The 24,526-nt window shown below is 36.3% G+C and overlaps 1 protein-coding gene across 4 annotated transcripts in view; it reads right to left on the bottom strand.

Annotated features, from left to right (window-relative positions):
- Positions 1-24,526, bottom strand: part of ANO3 (anoctamin 3) — a 448,518-nt gene that overhangs the window by 137,507 nt on the left and 286,485 nt on the right. For all 4 annotated transcript variants that reach the window (XM_053562431.1, XM_053562432.1, XM_053562433.1 and 1 more), the window contains 2 exons: positions 12,505-12,663; positions 784-884 (listed from right to left, as the gene is read on the bottom strand). In XM_053562431.1, coding sequence (XP_053418406.1) covers positions 784-884; positions 12,505-12,663 — 260 coding nt within the window. The remainder of the gene's footprint in view (positions 1-783; positions 885-12,504; positions 12,664-24,526) is intronic.

Raw genomic sequence — 24,526 nt, forward strand, 5'->3', positions numbered from 1 at the left:
TTATTTATAGTTCTTACCTAGAGGCTCTTTTACTTGGCATCTTGTTTACTCTGAACCTTTTTAAATGTCTTATCAGCTAATAACGCTTATTGAGCTCCACAACCGTGTAAACGTTCCTGTCTCCAATATGAATTAGTACTTTGAATACAGTAGGAGCATTGTTGAATTTTATTTTGAGAAATGACGGAGAAGAATGATACATTCTGATTATAACACAAGATACTCAATACAGGGACACGATGTCTATTCAATCTTTGCTTGCCTCAAGAAGAACCTGACAATTCTTTGAAAGAAGCAATCCTCTCATTACCTTTTGTGTATTTCTTGGCATTGAGGAAAGAGTTAATAAACCATCCTGGTTGAATTGAACTGAGAAATGATTCTTGCTAACCACTATAATAGAGAAGGACATGTTATTTACATGAGGGGTTATACACTTACACTTAGACCTTGCCCCAACATAACAAGAGTTCTACCCCACTCTATCAAGTAAGAAGTGAGATTAACCTTGGAAATTATTATAAGTTAAAATAAAAAAAAAACTTTTTTACATTTCCTCTAAGCAAGTCCATCTTCAAATGATATAAAATGTCCAGGGAATCAGAAAGTTTACCAAATTAGGCAAACAAATTAGAAGGAAAAAAACTCTCTGAGGGAACTGAAATTTTTGAAGAAACAACATTTTCCCTATAGAAGGGGATACATTCATTGCTTTAAGATATTGCAAAAGACAGAATCATTTTAATACACATTGAGACAGAACGAAATGGAATTTGGAAGTACCTGAAGGGCATCCTGATATTCAGCCTCTCTGCATACTTGCACAGTGTGTCCCAGGGAATGTGAATTTTAATGAACATGATATCAGGACTTGCGATAGCTGGCTGCAAAGGAGAGCAAGACAGGCACCGTTACTGAAGATCTGAGTTGACGTTCCTATGTCATGAATTGATGGGGGAGTAAGGAATACTGTTCGCTTGTACATGCACGTTCATTGTCGCTGATTTAAAAGGAATTTATGTCAAAATTGTCAACTAATAAAATCCTTAATGAAAAAGTAATGATGACATTATGTGTAAGAAAAAAAAATAGCCACCTATGAATTAGTGCATTTTCTCACAGTCATTATCAAAATCCAGAATCTCCACTTTAGGCACTCATAAGCCAATTAAAAATATAAAGTTATTCTTTATAAACACTTTACTATTACCTTCTCCTTCCCATTCGGAGATCACAGAGAACACTGTCACTTGCCACTAGTATTTCTTCTTCCTTTTTTTTTTTTTAAGACAGAGTCTCACTATATCACCCTCAGTAGAGTGCTGTGGCCTCACAGCTCACAGCAACCTCAAACTCTTAAACTTAAGCGATTCTCTTGCCTCAGCTTCCCAAGTAGCTGGGACTAGAGGTGCCCTATTTTTTTGTTGTAGTTGTCATTGTTGTTTAGCAGGTGTGCGCTGGGTTCAAACCCACTAGCTCTGGTGTATGTGGCCGGTGCCCAGCTGCTGAGCTACAGGTGCTGAGTCTATTTTATTAATTTAATTTATACAATATTTTATTGAGCAACTATTAGATCCTCAACCTATACGCTAGTTCCTGTGAGAATTCTGGAGAAAATGTAATAATACAGATCATTCAAAACTGTCATATTTGCATGGTTGCTCTTGCCTTTTCATACACTTTTACGAATAAATAAGATCCTCCTACCTCAGCCTCCCTAACAGCAAGAACTTGAAGTGTCTTCAAACAGACAAGAAGTTTCTAAGCAGAGCTAAATGCGCATTAGAATTATCTAAGGAGGTTTTTATAGAATGGGGTACTCTGGTCCAATCCTTGGAAATCCTAGAATTGGATTCCACTGTTAGAATTTTTTGATCAGACTTCTCGTCAGATAAACAGATGCCTTTATGAAACAGATAAAACATCAGGATTCTTAGAAGTGGCTCTGCAATTTAAAATAAGTAACTAAATAACTGATTAATCAGACATTATATGCATTACTTAGATTCATATTCTATCTTTAAGAAAAATCTGACAATTATTTACTATGTTCTTACAATGTCTGAGGCCCACAAAGCAAGGGAAAAGTTTGTGGCCATTCTAGCATCAAATTATGCAGAGCTGATCCTTTATGTGGTGATGGGAGCTGAGTATCTGTAATGAAAGAAAAGTGGCTGCTTCCACTTAGACATGCTCACGGATCAGACACAGCAGAGCTGCATTTGATGAACATTGCCCGTTTAAATTTCCATTAACTAGGACTCAAGAAAGTATGAATCTTAAAAGCTCAAAAGTAGGGAAGAAATGTATCAGTTTAGGTTAAAATTATATATGCTTAAAAATTAAACTTCCATTTTTTATATCCTTAGATTCACAAACTCCCACATTTTAAACAAACAATATTTGTTTCATGGATCTGTGAGAAAAAATATTTCTAACTTGTTTTATTAATATTTCGAAATAGGATTTAGAGACCATGCCATTGGACTAATGCATTATTCAACATAGAAGGCAGGCTGAACACCCTGACCACGGAGCGGGCACTTCACACACCAGCTGAAAAAAGGAGAGGGCTCTCCACACCAAGTAGTTTGACTTTCTCATTAGAGGATGTCTGAGACATTTTAATCCTCGGGGACTTCCTAAAAATATACAAGCAGGTGATAAAGCAGGCTGAATTTCCGAACTTTTGAGCATGCAATTTTTTCCTTCATAACTTACTATATTTTACAAAGCACCATGTGACCATAGCAGAAGAGGCTTTCCTGTCAGTGCAATTTCCAAAAGGACTTTTCCTACTTGGAATAGGTTTGTTTCAAATGAAAGACAGAGATTATTAAAATAAAAATTGTCAAGGCTGGAAGTTGATAATAAATACATACAGGCCTTTGAATTCAGACCAGGTTTATGCATATTAGCTATATCCAAGGAAAATATATATAATCTTTAAATGAACATTGATTCCCTCAAACAACTATCTGTTAAAAATACATTTATCAACATCTGGAAATCTGTCTTAATCAAGGAAAAGGAGAATGTTATACTTATATTTCCAGGATGTTTGTATTAAAGATTCTAGACTGGGTGGAAATGTTTCTGTACAATGGTAGAGAGGAAAAACTTTTAGAACATAAAAAACCAGAAGCGTCATTTATTTCAATGATCCCTTCATCCACGGCAAGTGAAAGACGCAGTTTATGTTTTATTATAATTTTTCCTGCATCACCCATAAAAAGTTCTTTCACTCAAAATGATAATAGAGATCTTTCTTCGAAAATTATGATGTTGGCTACTGCTACAATACCACCTTGCCTTTCACTTACCAAGAACAGTTTAAATTTCTTCAATCCTGACTGCCTACTTAGAAGAATTGCATGTAATAGTACAAAACTCACAGTGTTTGAAATTATAAAGACTTAGGTACAATTCCCATCTCTACCATTTACTAGCTCTGTGACCCTGGGAAAATTACCCATTTCTGAGACCCTCAGTTTTCTCACTTGAAAAGTTCCATAGAACGTAAAGGCTATGAAAATCCGTGCATGCAAAGAGCCCAGGCCTAACAGGTTCTCCAGAAATGTTTGTTCTTAATTGAGACCACAGTTCTCAAATCAGACATTACCCAAAATGATGGTTAATTTCAAAGCTTCACTAGAATCCTTCTCTCTCTTTTTCCTCCTTAGAATGTAGGCACGTAATTCATCTTTGGTAAAGACAGCTTCTGGTTTTATAAGCCTTCTACAATAGGCCTCTGAGCTATGCCAGTATAACTCCAGTAATAATCTGTGATTTAGGAAGAACTCTTTTGTACACTGACAATATTAAAAGCCCCAATTTCACCAGTATACAAGTCATCCAAGTTAAAAAAAAAAACAAAAAACAAAACTTATACCCCTAAATCCACAGAGATTAATAAAAAATAATTTAAAGATCTAACTTGATGAATTAAATCTCTTTCCTCTGGAAACATAAACTGGTCATAATTTTTTACAAATATATATTTCTGTAGACTTTCTACATTGCAGTTGCTTTAAAAGATCTCTTTCCTTTTTATATGCTTTACTTGTCATATGTCTATATATTATTGTTCTTTGTCTTTATATATTGTTTGCTCCTGGAAAGATCTGGGTACTTATTCAGCAGTTATTTATAGAGAGATAAAATGAGACTCTGAAGGTTACAGACAACTTGTCTAGTCCTCATTTCTCCCCGAAACTGGAACAGAGACCTCCAATGAAGTTGAATGAATCCAGACTCGGGGGGTTCCACATTCCACATGCAGAATCATGGAGGCTGGCTAACCAAGACCTAGAGAAATCCACTGGTCACTCGCACTCTATTTTATGGCTCCATGAAGATTTGAAAGAGGAATCCCTAGTAGGGAATAGGAATCCTGGGACAAAAAATCATTTTTCAGGAGCTTGACCTTACCCTAGTGTGAATGGAGTGTTCCTTCTCCCTCAGAGCATCATAATTTCCTGAATCCTAGGCGTGTTGGCTGCCAGAATATAGCAGTAGCATGAAAGAGAGGCAGGAAAACTGAAATTTCCTGTTACCAGCTTGTTTCTGATTCATTTTGCCATATAGTATACCTAACTAGAACCTGGTCCCTCCCCGGCCTGGCCTCATAACTGCCACCTGGATTAAGCAGTACTTTGATCACATTCTTACCCCCATCAGCCTCTTCTTAGTATAAGGGTCAGAAAGATTATTTAACATGTAACTCCGAGCATGCCACTTCTCACAACTGCATTTCAGAGTGAAAGCTGAAGGTTTTTCAGTGGCCCGCCTAGTCTTCCTTGCTCTCACCTGCAGTATCTCCATAACCTTCTCTCTAGTGGAGCTGGAACATATCCTACTTAGTAACGTATCTCAAGAATGGAAGAAAAAGTACCCAATGTACTCAGTACTGTTATGTAACCAATTTACAATCACTCACTCTTTCATATGAAGAATAGATCACAACTGTGGCCCAAGATGAAGAAGGGAAGACGGGGGATGGGAGGGAAGGGGGGAGGTCAGATCAAGGGAGGGTGAATGGTGGGATCACACCTATGGTGCATAATGCAAGGGTACATGTAGGATCTACTAGTATAGAGTATAAATGTCTTGACACAATAAGTAAATGAAGTGAGGTATCTATTAACCAGCATGATGTAAGCATTCCTAATTCTATATGAAATCAGCACATTGTACCCCATAAATGCATTAATGTATACATGATCTATGTGTTTATGATTAGATAAAAAAATTTTTTTTAAAACCCTACTCTGTAGTGATCTGCCTCTGACTCACTCCATGCCCATCATCTGGTCACTTGCTTCTACTCACCTGCCTTTCCCTGTTCTCCTCACATTCTCCCTTCATTTCCCTACAGGGTTTTTTTCTTCTTTTATTTCTGAGAGAGAAGATACTTTGTTTTGTTCATTGATGTTATCTCAAACCCATAGTTCTGTGCTAAGTAGGCATCTGTTAAATGGATGAATGAGTTAACTTACTCTGGAAACACACTTGCATCATCTAAGCAACAGATGATGGAGAGAAGAAAGCAAAGAAGCCTGAACTATTCTGGCAGAGGCTGCTATGTCAGGATTCACAGCCGCATCACAGACAGCTTGCCTGCTACTGATTACCGCACAGTTCGGTACTGCCAACCCCCAGGATGTGAAACAAGCTAATAAACTTAAATAAAGGGGATATTTTAGAAGGATATTTCTGCATTATAATGACTATCATGAATGAATGAAATTTCTAGCTAAATGTACACACAGGTTATAACGTTTTTTATTTTGTATGTCTTAACTAAGAACAATACATATATATAGATCATTATCAACCAATACAAACTGTCTTCTTTTATAATTGTCTCAGTTTAATCTCTCTCTTGGTATACCTCTTCTTAAAAACAATGGAACAGAAGAAAAGAAAACTAGTTCCGTTTTATTGCAGCTACTGGGCAGGGAACTGGTGAAGAGATGATACTGTCAGGGAGAAAGAGTACCTTTTCCCTTGAAACCAAAAGCTGCCAATCTGGCACTATTCTGATCAACTGTGATGGAGGCATGCTTCTCAGAGGGAACAAAACACCCACTAGCTTCACACTTTACATTATTGTTTAATTATTCCACCCCAAAATTCCCAAGAGGTAGAAGAGTCATTCTTCAGGAAAGAGAAAACTTAAAAATTGCATTTTTACAAAGTTGTTCAGCCAGTTATCGGCACAGAGTGGAAAGAAAATAGGATGTGGATGTTCATGGCTTGTAAGTCTAAAATAAAAAGATAATACTGATAGGAAATGGAAATTGAGTGGATTATAACGCATGTAGCCTGACAGTTACAAATCACTACCTGTTCATTCAAATAGCCTTCAAAATGCATCCTTCCCTGCTGATGATATCACCTAGAAACTGTCCATCTCAACATACAATTTAATGTGTATTTGAGAAGGACCCTGTGCAGGCTCAGTGCTTGGCTCTTCTAAATGTAAATTTAAAAAAAAAATAGAGAGAGAAAAAGGGGAAACATTCTCTAACCTTCATCTTACAGTTAAGAACTCCAATACCTGCTGACATTTTCACAAATCCATTTTCACTTTCCTCTAGTCACAAGCCTTAAATATTTTCAATGTAATATTGATTAAAGTTAAATTGCAACCAACAGCCACAGCCTTCAATAATAAAAACTTTGAGACTAAAACAAATACTTATGACAGCACAAAACACTGAGTTTGATAGTCTAGGTAGCTGTAAGTATTTACATAATAGTTGTAAGTTAGCATAATATTTAAACTAAAAATATACTCAGGTTCTACCTTACCATTATAAAGTTCCTTTTTAAGTCCGTTTGCTTAGAAGTGAAATACATTTTTGCATGACCATTGATTTTCTTTTTAATAGTGTGGTGGGCAGAATTATAAGCAGGTCCCAAGATCTCCTGGCCTTTTTGGGTATGCCTGATACCATCTCTGGGACACAAACACATGATATGATAGTCATTCCCATAATTAGGCTATGTTAGATGGCACATTCAATGTTAAGACACAGAGATTTTGTTTTGTAGCAAATGAGTTCCTAAAAAGGACTGAGTATTTTTTCTGCAAAAAGAGATTCAAAATATCAGACGGGCACAAAGAAAACTCTCCAGAGCTGGCTTTGAAAACAAAGGGGGCCACATGGTGAGGAAGGAGGATGACGTGGCTGGTGATGGCCAGCAAGGAAATGGGAACTTCAGTCCTACAACCACAAGGAACGGAATGAGCCACAACTGCATGGGCATCGAAATGTGTCCTGAGCTGCAGATGTGAACAAGGTCTGCCCAACACCTGTATTTAAATCATGTAAATCGTGTGAGAGACTGAGCAAAGAGCACCACCTGAACTTCTGCCCTCTAGAACTTTGAGTAAATATATGGATTTTGTATCATAGACCTTCTGAACTTACTCCTTTATCTAACTAGAAATTTATATCTTTTGATTAATCACATCCCAATCATCCCTGTTCCCCCCAATGAAATCAGCCCCTGGGAACTACTATCTCCTTCTCTACTTCTATGAGATCATCATTTTTAGATTCTACATATTAGTGACATCAGGTGGCATTTGTCTTTCTTTCCCCATCTCACTTCACTTGACAGGATGTCTTCTGCTATAGTTAATAATGTATAATAGTCTGAAAAAATGCTAAGAGAATGAATGTAAAGTGTTCTCTTCGAAGCATGATGTAGTACATGGCAAATACACATACTTTTATCTCTCAATTTTTTTTAAAAATTATTTTAAGCTTCTAAATTTGTGATAGTTTGTCAACCAGAAATAGAAAACTACTACAAATAGTTTCAAGAAATGTTGATTTGGGGTGGCGCCTGTGGCTCAAGGAGTAGGGTGCCAGTCCCATATGCCGGAGGTGGCAGGTTCAAACCTAGCCCTGGCCAAAAACCAAAAAAAAAAAAAAAAAAAGAAATGTTGATTTGAAACCATGGGGCATTGTGTGTGTGTGTGTGTGTGTTGATACAATGTTAAAATGCATGTGTTGCAAAAATATTTCTGTTCACCTAAACTGTGTTTGTTCTAGCAGGGTGATATAATAAACTACACCTTGGGATAATTAATCTAACCCTAACAAACTCAACTATTAAAGAAGCTACTTTTATTACTCTGAGGATTAGCGCCATAATTAAAGATAACCCTTTTGTAAAAATAACTTTGACAAGTACAAGAAATAATTGTAAAACATTCACTTGAAAAGACAATTTAGAAATCTCGAGTTTCTTCAATACTCTGGTGTTCTGTGGTCTGGCTCTTCCCCGTCACTCTTCTGAAAGACCTTTTATCTGTTTAGTTTTCAAATTCAGTCCGTAAGTTGTTCCCTCCCTCCCTCTCCTTCCTTTCATTACCCTTTCTCTCTTGCTCCCGGCCTCCTCCACTAGTTCTTCCTCATCATCATATAAGTAATTATAAATAAAATCAAAGAACGAGATGAAAACTCTCCAGACATCTTTTCCATTTCCAGTGATTGCTTTCCTTCCCCTCATTTACAAAGTATCAAGTTAATGACATTTGCTCCTGCCTCTGTTTTCTTTATCAATTGACTCTTCAATGCATGCTAGTCTTTCTAGCTTGCAAGTGTTTCTCCTCAGAGAATGACTCTCACTGCTTATACCAATGGTCTCCAGATCCACCCAGTGAATGGGCTGCCTTTTCACCCCACTGGGCTTCTCAGCAGAGTCTCGCGACCCCCACCTCATAACCACTCTTCCCCTGACTTTGCATCCCTGTTCTCTTGCGGACGACTATTCCCCCTGGTATTTATTCTCCTCTCCTTCCCTGCACATGCTCAACTTTTATCATTCTTGCTAGTGATTTCATCCTAACACCTGTTTTGTATTACTGTCGACATTCTAAGCATGAACACATTTATCTTCAGGTCACACTTCTCATTTTGGTTCTCGACACAAATTTCAAGCATCTATTTTCATTTCTCAACAATACTTCTATTTCTAGCTTGTGATGTTCATCCTATAATTACTATCCCCACAACTACTATTCCCACTTCTTCCCCAAATTGACCTCGACATAAGCCATTCTAGGACCATTTCTTTTTCTCTTAAGTCACTTATAGTTTGACAATATAAAGGATACCTGAATTAGGAAGAATTTTAAACACTGTATCAGTAAGTAGAGTTTCAAATCATCTCGATCAGATCATCTTTATTGTGCAAAGTCATTGAACTACTCTTTTGAGTTATGCAAGTATTAGTCAGGTGAAAGAAATAGAATAAGATATTTTATTTTAATTTGCAGCGCTTTCATTTTCTTAAGTGGGCAGAGTTCCTTTGAGAGAGTCAGGTTAAATTTCATTAGGTTTCCAGGACCTTTTCAGAAAGAAGATATAAAAATTCCCCTATTTTGCTTCAAAACGATTATCTCTCCTGAAGAACTACTGTGAAAAGAAGTCATTTACTTTAATGAGGAGACACTATTGGAAAGAGGGAGCTCAGACTGGTGACTTGTTTTCAACATAATGGTAAACAGTGTGCAGGGTGGCTGGTTGGAGTAAAATTTGAAGTTGAGGTGGAATATACCATTGGATTTAGCTGTCCTGGCTCTTTATTTAATGGTGGGGGAAAAAATTCTAAGAATGTGAATGTCAACTAAAAGCACCCTAATTATGGAGGCCAGAATAAAAAAAAAAAACCTCCCCGTCCAAGAGTAGCAGTTGGAAAAATGGACCCAACCCCACTGAGAGCCAATCGAAACACAGCTTTGGGAGTGAGTCAAGAGTGAAAGCTTAAGAATAAATGACCTTACCCTTCAAAGCAGAATAGGACCCAGTTTGGATGAGTAACATCCAATATTAGTCTCAGGAGAAGTTTGGAGGAATGAGGGAGAGGAAGTCTCAGAAGAGAATCTGGACATTTTGATATGAAAACTAAGTGGACCCTGTGGCAATACCCATTAGAAACGTGTGATTTCCCTGCCCGACTCTCATACCAACTGCATACTCAGTGAAGTCATGGTCTCATCTGCTCACTGGATTTCTCAGAAGCTTGTTCAGTATTTGCCAAAGTTATTTGCTGAATGAATAAGTAGTTAGAGATAAGTGAGAGAAATAGTTACCAGTATCAGAATAGAATCTACATGTAAACTGCTCTGGTAGAAGATGAAGAAATGCTTTATTCTATTATGTGGAGGGGAAATCACAAGGAAATCAAATTAATATAAGCTTGTTACAAGGCTGAGTTTATGAGACATTTTTTAATAAATACTTCTCGGGTCAATTATTCATCAATGATAGAGACATTTTCTGGGTTAAACTTCTAAGAAAAGACATGTAAAAGAAAAAGGATTCAATAAAAAGTTGAAGTCAGGATCATCACCTGCTTGGTTCCACCATCCCAGGCAGTGCATGAATAATCCCTTACTCATGAGACCATGTCATTGAACATTTGTTATTTTACACATATTAAATGGGTTTTCGTAAATACAAATGAATTAGCTTTTCTACCGTTACCCCATGTTATAGTTCAGCATTTCCGAATGTGCACTCCTCAGATAACTAATCACAGGAGATGTGTGGTAGAGAGAAAATAAAGCATTCCAGTGTTACAACTAAGTGACAATTACCACTTGGATAAAGCTTATTAGTGAAGAATCTAGATCAGTGGTTCTCAACCCTCCTAATGCCACAACCCTTTAATACAATTCCTCATGTTGTGGTGACCCCCAACCATAAAATTATTTTTGTTGCTACTTCATAACTGTAATTTTGCTACTGTTATGAATTGTAATGTAAATATCTGATATGCAGGATGGTCTTAGGTGACCCTTGTGAAAAGGTCATTCGACCTCCAAAGGGGTCACGACCCACAGATGAGAACCGCTGATGTAGATCCTTCATGAAAAAATTATCAGTTGTTTTTTATTTTGTCTTTCTCATATTTTTAAGAAAACTAGTTAAAATGCAGTGTTATAATCTAGATGTCTCGCAAATACTTAATTATTATTGTTTTTTTGTTTTTTTTTTGTCAGTGGGGGAATGGTTCACTAAATCTCTAAGTTGTAATATATGTAACATGACATGGTTAAAAGGTTGAGTTTGTCCTAAATGTAATAATGGCAATTTATGATATTTGTAGTCTTTTGTTAGAGGACAGAACCAGAGAACAGGTGAGTCTGCGTGTCATATATATGTTCATATAGTTCATATATGAAACTAACCTTGTATAAAATGCTTACATATGTTTCTAGATACATAAAAAACATTTTAAGGAGTGTCTAGTAGGAGAAAATGAAGGTGTCAACAAGGCCACCAAAGAAGAGAAAAGTATGATTTGAAAGACATTAGATGGGGATTTGAATTTTTTTTTTTTTTTTTGTAGAGACAGAGTCTCACTTTATGGTCCTCGGTAGAGTGCCGTGGCCTCACACAGCTCACAGCAACCTCCAACTCCTGGGCTTAAGCAATTCTCTTGCCTCAGCCTCCCGAGTAGCTGGGACTACAGGTGCCCGGCTATTTTTTGGTTGCAGTTTGGCCTGGGCCGGGTTTGAACCCATCACCCTCGGCAAATGGGGCCGGCACCCTACCGACTGAGCCACAGGCACCGCCCAGGGATTTGAATTTTTATTTTACACATTTCTATACTTTTAATTTTTTTACATTAAGATTGTTTCTTTCTGTAAAATGATAAATATGTCTTCTAAAACCCTAGAATGTTACATAAAAAAGCAAAAGTGGATATTGTGGATACTAGGACTATGAGGGAATTTCTTTTTCCTTCTTTTTTTTTCTTCCTGTAGCCTTGCTACTTCTAATCTTTCACTAGAAAAAAAGTCCTTTAAAAATATGTTTTCCGGGCGGTGCCTGTGGCTCAGAGAGTAGGCTGCAGGCCCCTTATACCGAGGGTGGTGGGTTCAAACCCAGCCCTGGCCAAACTGCAACAAAAAATAGCCAGGCATTGTGGCAGGTGCCTGTAGTCCCAGCTACTCAGAAGGCTGAGACAAGAGAATCACCTAAGCCCAGGAGTTGGAGGTTGCTGTGAGCTGTGTGACACCACTGCACTCTACCGAGGGTGATAAAGTGACACTCGTTTCTACTCCAAAAAAGTTTTCTTTAAGGACAAAAGAAGGATTGAGGAGAAAACCAAGCTTGCTGCCAGGATAAAATACAAATACTAATGGTTTGGCAAATTCTTTTCTTTTTTGTTTTTCTTTATATAGAATTTTTCTACTTTACCCAGGTATAATTATCCCTTATTCAGTTTTAAATACTGTAAAAATAGTCATGCTCTTTGGAAAAAATATTTAAATTACACAGAAATGTATAGGTTAAAAAGCGAATTCATTTAAATGGGACTATGTATAATAAATGTATTCATTTTACATTAGGGAGAAAATGACTATAATATTTTATGAAGTTGTGTGGCATATACTTTCCATACCAAAATGTTAAGTGATCATATCTGTTCCTGTTTATTATATCACATAACTAATAATAGAAAAACACCCACCTCCTTCTCCAGCATCAAACCTTCTGCTCTGAGGTTCTTTTCAAATGTGTTTCTTCTGTCATATTGTATATTGGTCTTTCTGTAAACCAGGATGTAATCAATTCTCTTTTTGCCATCTTTGAATACAGGTCCACTGGATGCTATGTAATTCATGTCATTCTGAAAATAAGGGAATGAGTGTCAATAGTATGGGTTAGACAAGCAGACACATTTTGTTACAATTACTTCTGTTTAGATACTAGCAACCCAATACTGAAACATGTGTCCTTTCTATTTCTGTTGTGAGATATGAAGAGATAAAGAAAGTTAATAATGTACTGTAGGATACATGCTAACAAATGATATTCTAGGATGTGAAATAGGGTGGTCTTATATCTGATGCTGGCATCAACATGCATGTGTTTTATATAATAAGACTCTATGAGACCAATAATCATGTGATAATAAATAAATATTACTACTTTCATTTACTATTTTATTTAATAATCAAATAAAACCAATATATGTTGAATATTTACTAAATAAAAATCATGCCCTGGCATAAGTACTTTCCATACTTTATCTTATAGTACATGTACTAGTCACAATGCATTTTAAAGATAAAGACACCAAGGCTTAGAGAACACGGTACTGATAACTGAAACCAACTGAATTTCCTGTACTAAATAACACTCAGTTCACATCTGCAACAGTTAAGCTGAGAAGTAAATCAAAGACACAATACCCTTCACAATAGCATCAAAGAAAATGAAATATCGAGGAGGTGAACAGCCTCTATAGGGAGAATTAAAAATCACTGAGGAGAGAAATCACAGAAGATGTGAACAGGTGGAAAAATATATGCTGATGGATGGGCAGAATCAACATTGTCACAATGGCTCCACTACTCAAAGTAATTTATAGATTCAATGCAATCCCTATTAAAATACCAACGTCATTTTTTTATAGACCTAGAAAAAACAGTCCTATGCTCATGTAGAATCATAAAAGACACTGGACAGCCAAAGACACCTATCTGAGAATGAGGCATCACTTTTATTACCTCACCAGATGTCAAGCTACACTGCAGGGCTACAGTAATCAAAACATGATTTCATTACCGGCATGAAAACAGAGATACAGACTTATGGATCAGAACAGAGGCCAGATATGAAACCATCCACGAATTCGCATCTGATCTTTGACAAAGCAGACGAAAATATACCCCAGGAAAAAGGATCTCTATTCAGTAAATGGTGCTGGGAAAACTGGATCGCTACACATAAAAGACTGAAACAGGTTCTGCACCTCACACCACTCACAGTAATTAATTCATGATGGATAACAGACTTAAACCTAGATATGAAACTGTAAGAAATCTATTTTTACATGAAATAACAAAGCGTCTTTATTTATAATTTCTTTGCTTGAGGTGTTTCTTGAAGCCATCTCCAGCATGATCAAGTCCAGGCTCCCTCTTGCATGTCTCCCAGTAGAAAATGGGTTTCTCTCATCCTACCTCTCTCATTTCTTCTGCTGCAAACTAGGAACTCTTTCTTTGATTTGTTTTCATTTTGCATTATACAATGCATCTTCCTGTGTGGCCTTTTCTCAGCATCAGAAGATGATGGGCTTCCCCTCTTTCTTGACTTTGTTCCTCATGTTGCTCACAAGCTGAATGATAGGATTTCTCCTGTAAGAAAGCTGTGTCTGCATTTCTCTCCGATGGGGTGGGCACACAAATGCAACAACAACCACCAAAGTGTGTCGGATGTCTTCTGACACAGCATTAGAAAACATTTTGTAAATAACCATTGACTATTACGTAATTCATACTCTCGGTCTTGTATGCCCAACTGCCTTACTGGTTTCTTCACATGGATGTCTAATGGGCATCTCCACGTGAACTGTCCAAAATGAATTTTCATACCTTCTCCAAGTGGAAGGTTTGAACAACTTCTTTATTCTCGTTAATTGCAACTCTATCCCTTTAATTGCTATGATTAAAAATCTCGAGCAAGTTTTGTTTCCTCTCTCATCTGTCTCACACTCAAATTATCAAGAAAATCTTCCAAAATGGATTTAGACATTGACCACTTTATGACACATTTTTACTACCATGCTCATCTACAGCATATCACCTCTCAAATGGGTTACTTGCAATAGTCTGGCTTATCTCTTTGCTTCCACCTTTTCTCCTCCACAGTCTGTTCTCAGCACGGTGGTTCAGTTACCTGCGTGATCCTGGACATGACAGAACAGATGGTGTAACTCTGCCGCTCAAGACTCTTCACTTCGATCCCACTTCCTCAATTTATTTATACTCATCATCTGCTAACTTATAACATGTCATAGAGCACAAAAATAATTTTTAATTCCCTTTTGTTTACTGACATTCTTATGCTATTAGAATATAAATTTTATGAAGATAAGAATATTTTTACTGTTTTGTTCACAAAATATTCCAAACATCTAACTGATGGCTGGATATATAGTAGGCATCAATAAATATTTGTGGAAAAGAAGGAAGGAAGGATAACTATAGGTCTGTGTGCAGTGAGGGCTGATCTCAAGATTATAAGGCCAAAAAAAATTGTGTAGTGGTTTTTCATTATCTCCCACCCAATATGTATAACAGATCAAATTGTAGCAAGCTAAGATGAAGAATCACAGAATAGTAGTAGCACCGCAATCGTCACGGCTTGCCCCTCTGCTTTATTCCTGTGACTCGCTGCCTCTGAGCATCTCCATGCTGATCTAAACAAGGACTGGCAGAAAGTGAAGTGAAACGCACATTTTCCAATGCATTTAATTTTATAGTATACCAGCCATCTCCAGTCTATTAAAAAGTATCACCCGAGTCTTAACACTGCTAGTAACTCATTTAGTCCAGGGTAAAGGTAAAAAGTCCTTTAGTGGAAAGACTTAGGATTCAAGTTATTGGTTGATAGGAAAATTATTAGAAGACAAGAAAGGTGCTAAGTAATCTTATTTGCTTTTCATATTTTAAAAGCAATATGGACTGAAAGTGGAATCTTGATAGCTTACTCTTATCCGTTATTCTAATTCTATACACAATATATGCTAAGCCCACCCAGAGAAACAGCTGCCTTACTATTACAAAAATCCACATCATTTTTACAATAAAGGACCTTCGGTATTATACTGAAATTGGGTCTCTCTCTAAATAAACACATTCACAAACTCCATTTCTAGTGTTTTGACTTAATGCCTAGTTATCATATCAATTCTAAATTATTAATGGTAAGTTTTACCAGTTTTAACTGGCACAGTAAAAAGCAGAGATCAAAACTGCAGTAGATTGCTCAGTGGTTAGGGAGCTGGCCATATACACCAGGGCTGGCAGGTCTGAACCCTGCCAAGGCCTGCTAAACAAGAATGAGAACCACAACAACACCCCCCCACCCCCCATCCCCCACCCTCCAAAATAGCCCAGTGTCAATGCCTGTAGTCTCAGCTACTTTGGAGGCTGAGGCAAGAGAATCACTTGAGCCCAAGAGTTTGAGGTTGCTGTGAGCTGTGACACCATGACACTCTACCGAGGCATAGTGTGACTCTGTCTCAAAAAAGAAAAAAATTGCAGTAAATGAGCATCCAAATGTTTGGAAATCTTCTGACTTGTGTATTAAAAACTCAATATAGCACAGTGGTTATAGTGCCAGCCACATACACCAAGGGTAGCGAACTCAGCCTGGGCCAGCTAAGCAACAATGACAACTGCAACAAAAAATAGCCAGGCGTTGTGGCGGATGCCTGTAGTCCCAGCTACTTGGGAGGCTGAGGGAAGAGAATCGCTTAAGCCCAAGAGTTGGAGGCTGCTGTGAGCTGTGAAGCCACAGCACTCTACCAAGAGCAACACTGTGAGATTCTGTCTCAAAAAAAAAAAAAAAAAGCTCAATATAGAAACTGTATTTTATAATTTTAAGGCTAAGCATAGAATGTTTTATCTGAATATACATATGAGGTCAGACATTTAAGTTTACAAATTCATCCTTGAAAACTTTTCATCCTTTTCATCCTTGAAAACATACCTTCCCTACTTAATACATGTATTGCTATAGTTATCAGATGGTCAAAGGGAGTACTTGGAAAATGACGGCAGTGATCAGCAATGAGGTGCGCAGCACTTTTTCTAGGACGAGTTCGTGAACTTAATTGTCAGACCTCCTATGATGATAGCTTTGATGACCATTTCAGAAAAAGAGTTCCACTCCAGAGTTCCAAAACTGCTTTGAAAGTTGGCCTAGGTGTTGGTGCTGGTGCATACCTTCCCGAGGGGAGTGCTTTGAAGATGAGCGATGTTCAGCAATGAGGTATTTAGATCTTTTTGTAGGATGAATTGGTGAACTTTATTGTCTGATCTTGTATGGCAGCCATTAACTGTTGATTAACCCCTGTTCAAACTCGTTGCATAAAAGCAGAACACATGTATTTTTCATCTAGATACAACTTCCTTAATTATTTGTTATAATGACAGTTGATAAAACGTGAAATCAAGACTCATCTCTTGAGTTATCCATAATAGTGAAATACTTTCCAATGACAATGTGGAATGTATCAATTTTAGAATCACATTTTTCATGTTCATTGTTCTCAGGGGACAGAATAAACCCGCTTTCCTCAGGGAAGCTGCAGATTATTCATCAGGTACCTATCTAATATTGCAATAGTTTTAAAGACAATTAATTAATGCATTTCATTAATTAATGCATTTAATTTGTAAACTCCTGTCATTAATTAATGTATTTCATTTATAAACTATGAAGCTCAGATACCTTCAGAAAAGCTGGGCTTCTTAAAGAATATCTTAAGAATAAGCAAGTTATAACTGACGTTAGGAAGGAACTCTTTGCACAGATTTTAGCCTATTTGCAAAACAGTAGTAGAGGTTTGACCATTTATTTGCCCATTCACATGTTTTAGAGTATAATTCAAATAAAATCTTGGCAGTAACTATCTATCTTGGTGAGAAGTATTTTTTCCTGAATCCTTCTTTTTTTTTTTTTCTTAATTGTTGGGGATTCATTGAGGGTACAAAAAACCAGGTTACATAGATTGAATTAGTTACATAGGAACCCTCCTATAATTTCATTGCCTGAATATTCTTAATCTAATAAACATTTATTGAATGCCTAATGTGTGTGCTAAGTGCTATGTTAAGCTGTATGGATTAAAAACAATAAGAAGATTTGAATACCTTCAGGGATTTTAGCACATACCTATAATTATGCATATGTATTTTGTTACAGTGCTATACGATTATGGGCAATAATAGAGGTATTAGCTATAAAGAGTTGAAGACATCAGGACATGGCCAGCAGAAACCTAACTAAAGGCTACCAAGGGATTTACCACAGTTAGTCTGTATCAGGCACAAAAGGGTATAAAATTAGATCATGCCATTCATCTGTGAGTGACTGCTCACTCACACTTTTGACCACACTTTTGAAATAATAAAATGAAGTGTTACATTGGTTAAAGTGTTGAGATCTGAATTCAGACAGACTTGGTTTCCAATTATCTTCTTAGAGATTTAATTTAAACTCACTGCTCAGCCTTCATTTATACAGCTTTTAAATGAAGATAATGTTACCAACATTGCAGGATAATTATGACTAAATGAGATAATATATGCAGAATACTCCCAACATGAATTACCTAATTTACCTTAAGACATTACAAAAATGTTAGCTATTTAAAAAAGAAAGTAAGGTAAAAAGTATTTTATTTATTATGAACAATTTTATATTGGTATTTTTTTCTTGTTATGCAGTAATTCAAATGATCTTTTTCACTTATGGGAAATTATCTTTCTCAGGACAAAGACAGCTGGAAACATAGGTAAGTAATCCAAAAGGTTTAGTGTGAGTACAGAATCAGAGCAAAAGAAAGCCTAATCCACCACAAAACATAAAGTGCAGTAAAAATACCATAGCTTAATAAATTATTACAAGATAAACATATAGCCGTTACCCAAATCAAGAAACAGAACATGCCAACTCCTAAAGAAGGCTACCTTATAGCTACTTTCTCAGTTAGGGTGCTTGACCTACTGCCCACGTGGTGATGATAATCCTGTCATTTGCAGTACTAGATTTTGCATACATTCTTATGTATCTTTTTTTTTTTAATTAATTTATTTTGTTTTTGTTGTTGCAGTTAGGCCAGGGCTGAGCTCGAACCTGCCACCCTCAGCATATGGGCCTGGTGCCCTACTCCCTGAGCCACAGGTACCACCATTCTTACGTATCTTTTTAGTTTTTTATCACCAAAACTACCTTAAGCACTATATTTTGGTTCTGTTTCAAACTTTATACAAATGCAAACACACATGTCTGGTTTCTTTCATGCAATATTTTTTATTTTTTACTTTTTGGCTGGGGCTGGGTTTGAACCTGCCACCTCCAGCATATGGGGCTGGTGCTCTACCCCTTTGAGCCACAGGTGCCACCCTCTTTCATGCAATATTATTGGCATAAAATCCATCTCTTATTTTCACGTAGTTGTAATTTCTTTTTCATCATTATTTACTATTCTATTCTATCAAAACGACAAAACTTATTTATGCTTTCTACTATTGCTGGACATCTGAGCTGTTTCCAGTCTTGGCGATTACAAGCAAAGCTATAACAAACATGCCTGGGTATATCCTGCAGGGTACATTTGCATGTCTTTATGTATGTCATTCACGGGGAATGCTTATTTCCAACTTTTTATATAATGCCAGCTACTATTCTCAATCAATTTGTAACCCTGTCAGTAGCATTTTGTTCCCTGTGCCTTATAACATTTTCAGTCTTATTTAAATAATCATTATTTCTTAGCCATTTGGGAGAAGGGTTGCATCCTGTTAATTTATTAGGATTTCAATTTGCATTTTTATGATTACTGATGTCTTTCGAAGGATTCTTTTTCTAATTAACAAGACCTTTCACATTTCTATGTATTTAAATCCCTAATGTCTGTCTATGGCGAGATCTTTCACAATTTAATGATGTTTGGAAATACAGTAGACTCCCTTAACTATGGTTTTACTTTCTGGTTTCCCTTCTTGCGGTTTTAGTTATTTGTGGTCAACTCGGATCTACAAATATTAAATGGAAAATTCCAGAAATAAACAACTCATAAGTTTTAAACGGCACATCTCTGATCAGTGTATCCACACTGTGTAAGCTGCCTGGTAGTTAAGTCATCAACACTGCTCTGGACAGCCACCCACTGACAGAGGCAAGGCTCAGTGATCTGGGATCACCTGAAGGAGACTATTCTCCCAATTTATCATCAGAAGATCAATAGTAGCTGAAGGCTAAATCACAATGCCTACAAAATTCACTTCATCTCATCACACAGGCATTTTATCATCTCACACCACAAGAAGGTTGAGTACAATAAGGTATTTACAGAGAGAGAGAGATGCCACTTTCACAGAAATTTTATTGCAATACAGTTGTTCCTCAGGATCTGTGGAGAATTGGTTCCAGGACTCATAGATGCTCAAGTAGATTATATAAAATGCTGCAGTATCTGAATATAACCTATGAATATTTCATATGCCATACGAATATTCTCTCATGTATTTCAAATCATCTTCAGGTAACTTATAACACCAAATTCAATGTTAATGCTATGTAATTAGTTGTTATACTATATTTCTTAGGGAATAATGACAAAAAGTTTCATATGTGGTATCATATGTATTTTTTTTTTTTTGCAGTTTTTGGCCAGGGCTGGGTTTGAACTCGCTACCTCCGGGATATGGGGCCGGTGCCTACACCTTTGAGCCACAGGCGTTGCCCCTGTATCCTTTTAAGACAATTTTTAATGTTAAATCAAGTAATAGCAGTCTAGACATTGTTAGTCTGATGCCATGTTTTACCTAGTTCTAGCTTTAAACTCTCCAATTAATTAGAGAATAATCCAAAGGCTTTGGTATGTAATTAAAATTTACTAGAGAGTTACAAACATTTCCTCTCCATAGCTCTTATTATAGACTTTTCTTACGACAGAGAAAACACTAGTTCTTTTGTGATGCAATATATACTATCATGAAAGTTAAATATGCAAACTATACAATGAGAAAAATATTTTAAAACTGTGTATCTGGGGCGGCGCCTGTGGCTCAGTCGGTAGGGTGCCGGCCCCATATACCGAGGGTGGCGGGTTCAAACCCGGCCCCGGCCAAACTGCAACCAAAAAAATATAGCCGGGCGTTGTGGCGGGCGCCTGTAGTCCCAGCTACTCAGGAGGCTGAGGCAAGAGAATCGCTTAAGCCCAGGAGTTGGAGATTGCTGTGAGCTGTGTGAGGCCACGGCACTCTACCGAGGGCCATAAAGTGAGACTCTGTCTCTACAAAAAAAAAAAAAAAAAAAAAAAAAAAAAACTGTGTATCTGATGAAGGACTTGTTTCCATAATATATAAAGAATTCTCATAACTCAACAATAAAAACACAAATAAACCAACAAAAAAAGGATGAAAAATTTAAATATTTCTCCAAAGAAGATACACAAATGCCCAAGAAGTATGTTCAAAGATTCTTCGCAATGAAAGTCATTAGGGAAATGCAAAAATTGAATCCACAGTGAGATACCATTTCTCCCCTACTATGATGGCTATAATCCAATAGACAAAAAATAAGTGTTGGCAAAGATGTAGAGAAATCTGAGCCCTTGCAAATTATTGATGGGAAGTAAAATAGTGCAGAATCTTTAAAAACAGTTTGGAAACTGCTCAGAATACTAATCGTTAGGTTATAATATCATCAGTTTCACTCCCCAGGAATACACCCAAGGAAAACAAAAAATAGGCATTCATACAAAAACCTGCACACAAATATTCATAATAGCATGATTCAAGATAGTAAGAAAGAGGAGAAAAGTCCAAAGTCCATCAGCTTAATACATAAGCAAAATGTGGGGCATATATCCATTCAATGAAATATTATTTGCCAATAAAGAGGAATGAAGTATTGACATATGCTACATGCATCAACCTTGAAAATACTATGCTAAATGGAAGAAGCCAGTCACAAAAAAACCCTATATGATTCCATTTATATAAAATTCAGCCTTAGGCAAATATATATAGACAGGAGAATAATCACTTCCTACTCCTGAGAGAGCAGTGGGCAAAATGAAGAGAACTGCTGCCAGGTACAGGGTTTCTTTTGGGGGAAACAAAATTTCTTAAAATTAGATTGTGGTGATCATTGCACAATGCTATGAATAGACTAAAAACATCGAATCGTGCACTTTACATGGGTGATGAATTGTATGATATGTACACTGTATCATAATAAAGCTGTAAAAAAATCAACTGCAGATAAATAGTTGGTTGTGAAGTGCACAAAAATATAGCTGCTAGAAGCTAACATAAGAATTCAGAGTAGGTAAATATTTCTTAAACAGGACATGTGGTATTCATGCAGAAGTAGGCAATAGGAATAGAAATGGAACAATGTAGAAATAGAAACAGAACTCAGATTACAGAAAGAGCAACATATATATAACTGAGGCAGAATTATAAATCCAGGGAGTTTTCATGGATAAAGTGGACTACTTGATTAGCAGCTTTAAGAAGATCAGTTAGTTTCATGGAAATAAATAGACTGTTAACTCACAACTTTCAAAAGGGAGGGGCAAGAAACAAAAGGATTAAAGACTTAAATGAAAAAAGGAAGATTTAAAAACTTCTAGAATAAAATTGAAGAAGATTTTTAAAATAATGTTTGTAGATGAGTTTTGGTTAGTTTTTATCAAAAAACCAAAAGTACCATTCATTACAAGTCGTTAAAAGAGAAGGCCTGATAAATGCAATTATATTCAAACAAAAGCTTTGCACATTTAAATGATATCATAAAGACTGTGAAAAGATAAGCTATACCCAGAAAATATTTTTCATAAATACAGCAAACAAAGCGTTAGCCTTCAGGATGTATAAATAGCTCCTCGAAATCAATTAAGAAAAGGCAAATAATCAAATGAAAAAAATATCATATGACATAAAAGGCATTTAACAAAAGGAGTGTCGCTGCATTATCTGAACTAGCGAAAGGCTGGAACAAACAGCTAATCAGCTGAAAGTGAAAAAAAATAAATCATGATCAATTATTTAAAGCCACTTTGTTTTGTGGTCATAAAGTGGAATATGGTACCACTAATGAATCTGTTTACTGTGTCAGAGGTGCTATTTAACTTTATAAAAAGCAAGGTAAATTATGTATTTCTTCAAAGTTTAAAACCATGTAAAATCATGCTAAACATTGTTTAAGGGTATGTTTGATGTAGTAAAATACAAATTCTTAGGAAAGTGAATCACCAAAATCAGAATAGAGGTTGTTCTGTTGAGACAAATGAACAAAAGAATAAGGGAGTGTTCTTGTATAGGAGTCTCAATTTTGTCTGTAATAACTTATTCTAAAACATATAGAAGCAATTCAAATCCAGTAAAGCTCAATGTTGGAAATAGGTTGTTATGGTTTAATGTAATCTAATAGTATGGTTTTTATATGTGTGAAATAACTGTGATTTAAGAGTTCAGTTGACTTATGACCTCATTTGAATAAACCATATGAGATTAGTTTGTTTAGTTGTTAAAATTTTACCTGTAACTTAAGCATCAGTTTTCTGACCAGTACCGCATAACAGAGACAGTAACAATCTTGCATAACTACGTGCTAGTAACAATCTTGCATAACTACGTGTTAAGTGAGTTGAACACTCTAGGAAACAAAATGGTATATTTGCTAAAATTATTATTATAACTAAATATTTTTAAACAGTTAAGCTTCAATTTTAATAGTGTATTCTCTTTGGTCAACTACATTTGTGCCTACCTGAATATTCAAAAAAAAAAAAAAACTGAAAAATGATGAAATGTCCTCATCAGAGATACTAAACTGGAAATGTGGTCACTGGTGATTCAGAAAGGATCCCATGAGGTCTAAAGAGCATCATTAGCAACAAATGATCACCTTTCAGCACATGGGCTTAGTTGTGAATACCGTCAAGTCCTACGATGGCCGCTGGCAAGACAGCTCTAGATGACACTATCCTTAACTCAGCCTGCGTTATTCTATCCTTCCACCAGTAATCAAATGGAAATACAAATAAAATATATTTAAGAATTTACTAAGAGTTTGGGAATGAAAATTTGTATGCTGAAAGATCAAACTTTAAATACAGAATAAAATCAAATGTCATTATCAAAAAGGAATTTCAGGAGTTAAACTTTGAAGGAAGTTCGAAAAAATAAAAAACCTGATTTCAAAGCATTGCCTGCTATCATGAATGCCACATTTGCCCTTGAGGAGCTCCTGAAAGAAAATAAACAAGAGTCTTTATTATAAAGGGACACACGATTTCCAACATATATTTAGAAAACTCACAGTTCCAATGAAAATATACCTAAGAAACAACTCTGCTTCTTTAGTGGCTATGTGGATTAGCTTGTTCCCCAGAAAACAAAAATGAAGCAAATCAAAAATTTAAGAAACACTGGAGAGTACACAACATAGAGAGGAATCATGAGGTTGAGTTCAAGACAAAGCAGAAATCAGAAATCAAGAGCTCCGTAGCATACCTAAGCACTTGGGTCACTTTTTATCCCCATGGACTTCTACAAATCATGCAAATATAGATTTTCCTATTAGTTAATTTCTATGTGCTAGGTGCCAGGGGTACAATGGGGAATGAGTCAGACAGCCCAGTTGGAACAGGATATTTTTAGGATAACTCAGTAGTAAGTGTGCTTGAAATACTAAGATACTCCCTCTTCATTTGGCTTTGGATTCATAACAGATGAAAGGCAGGCAGGTGCCTGAAAACAAGTAGAAGCTCAACCAGACAGGTCAAATTTTACAAGGACAGGTTTAATTTATTCTCTTGTTTGTAAATTGCAAAATCAAAATGTCAAGTCAAAATATGGAGCGAAGATAAGATCTCTGAAACATGGGAATGGCCCCAGAATTATTATCTCAGCCAAAGGCTCCTGTTTCGATTGAATATTTCATTTGAAATGGCAGAC

This window comes from Nycticebus coucang, chromosome 14 (genome assembly GCF_027406575.1).
Source record: "Nycticebus coucang isolate mNycCou1 chromosome 14, mNycCou1.pri, whole genome shotgun sequence".
In the NCBI taxonomy this organism is placed as follows: domain Eukaryota; kingdom Metazoa; phylum Chordata; class Mammalia; order Primates; family Lorisidae; genus Nycticebus; species Nycticebus coucang.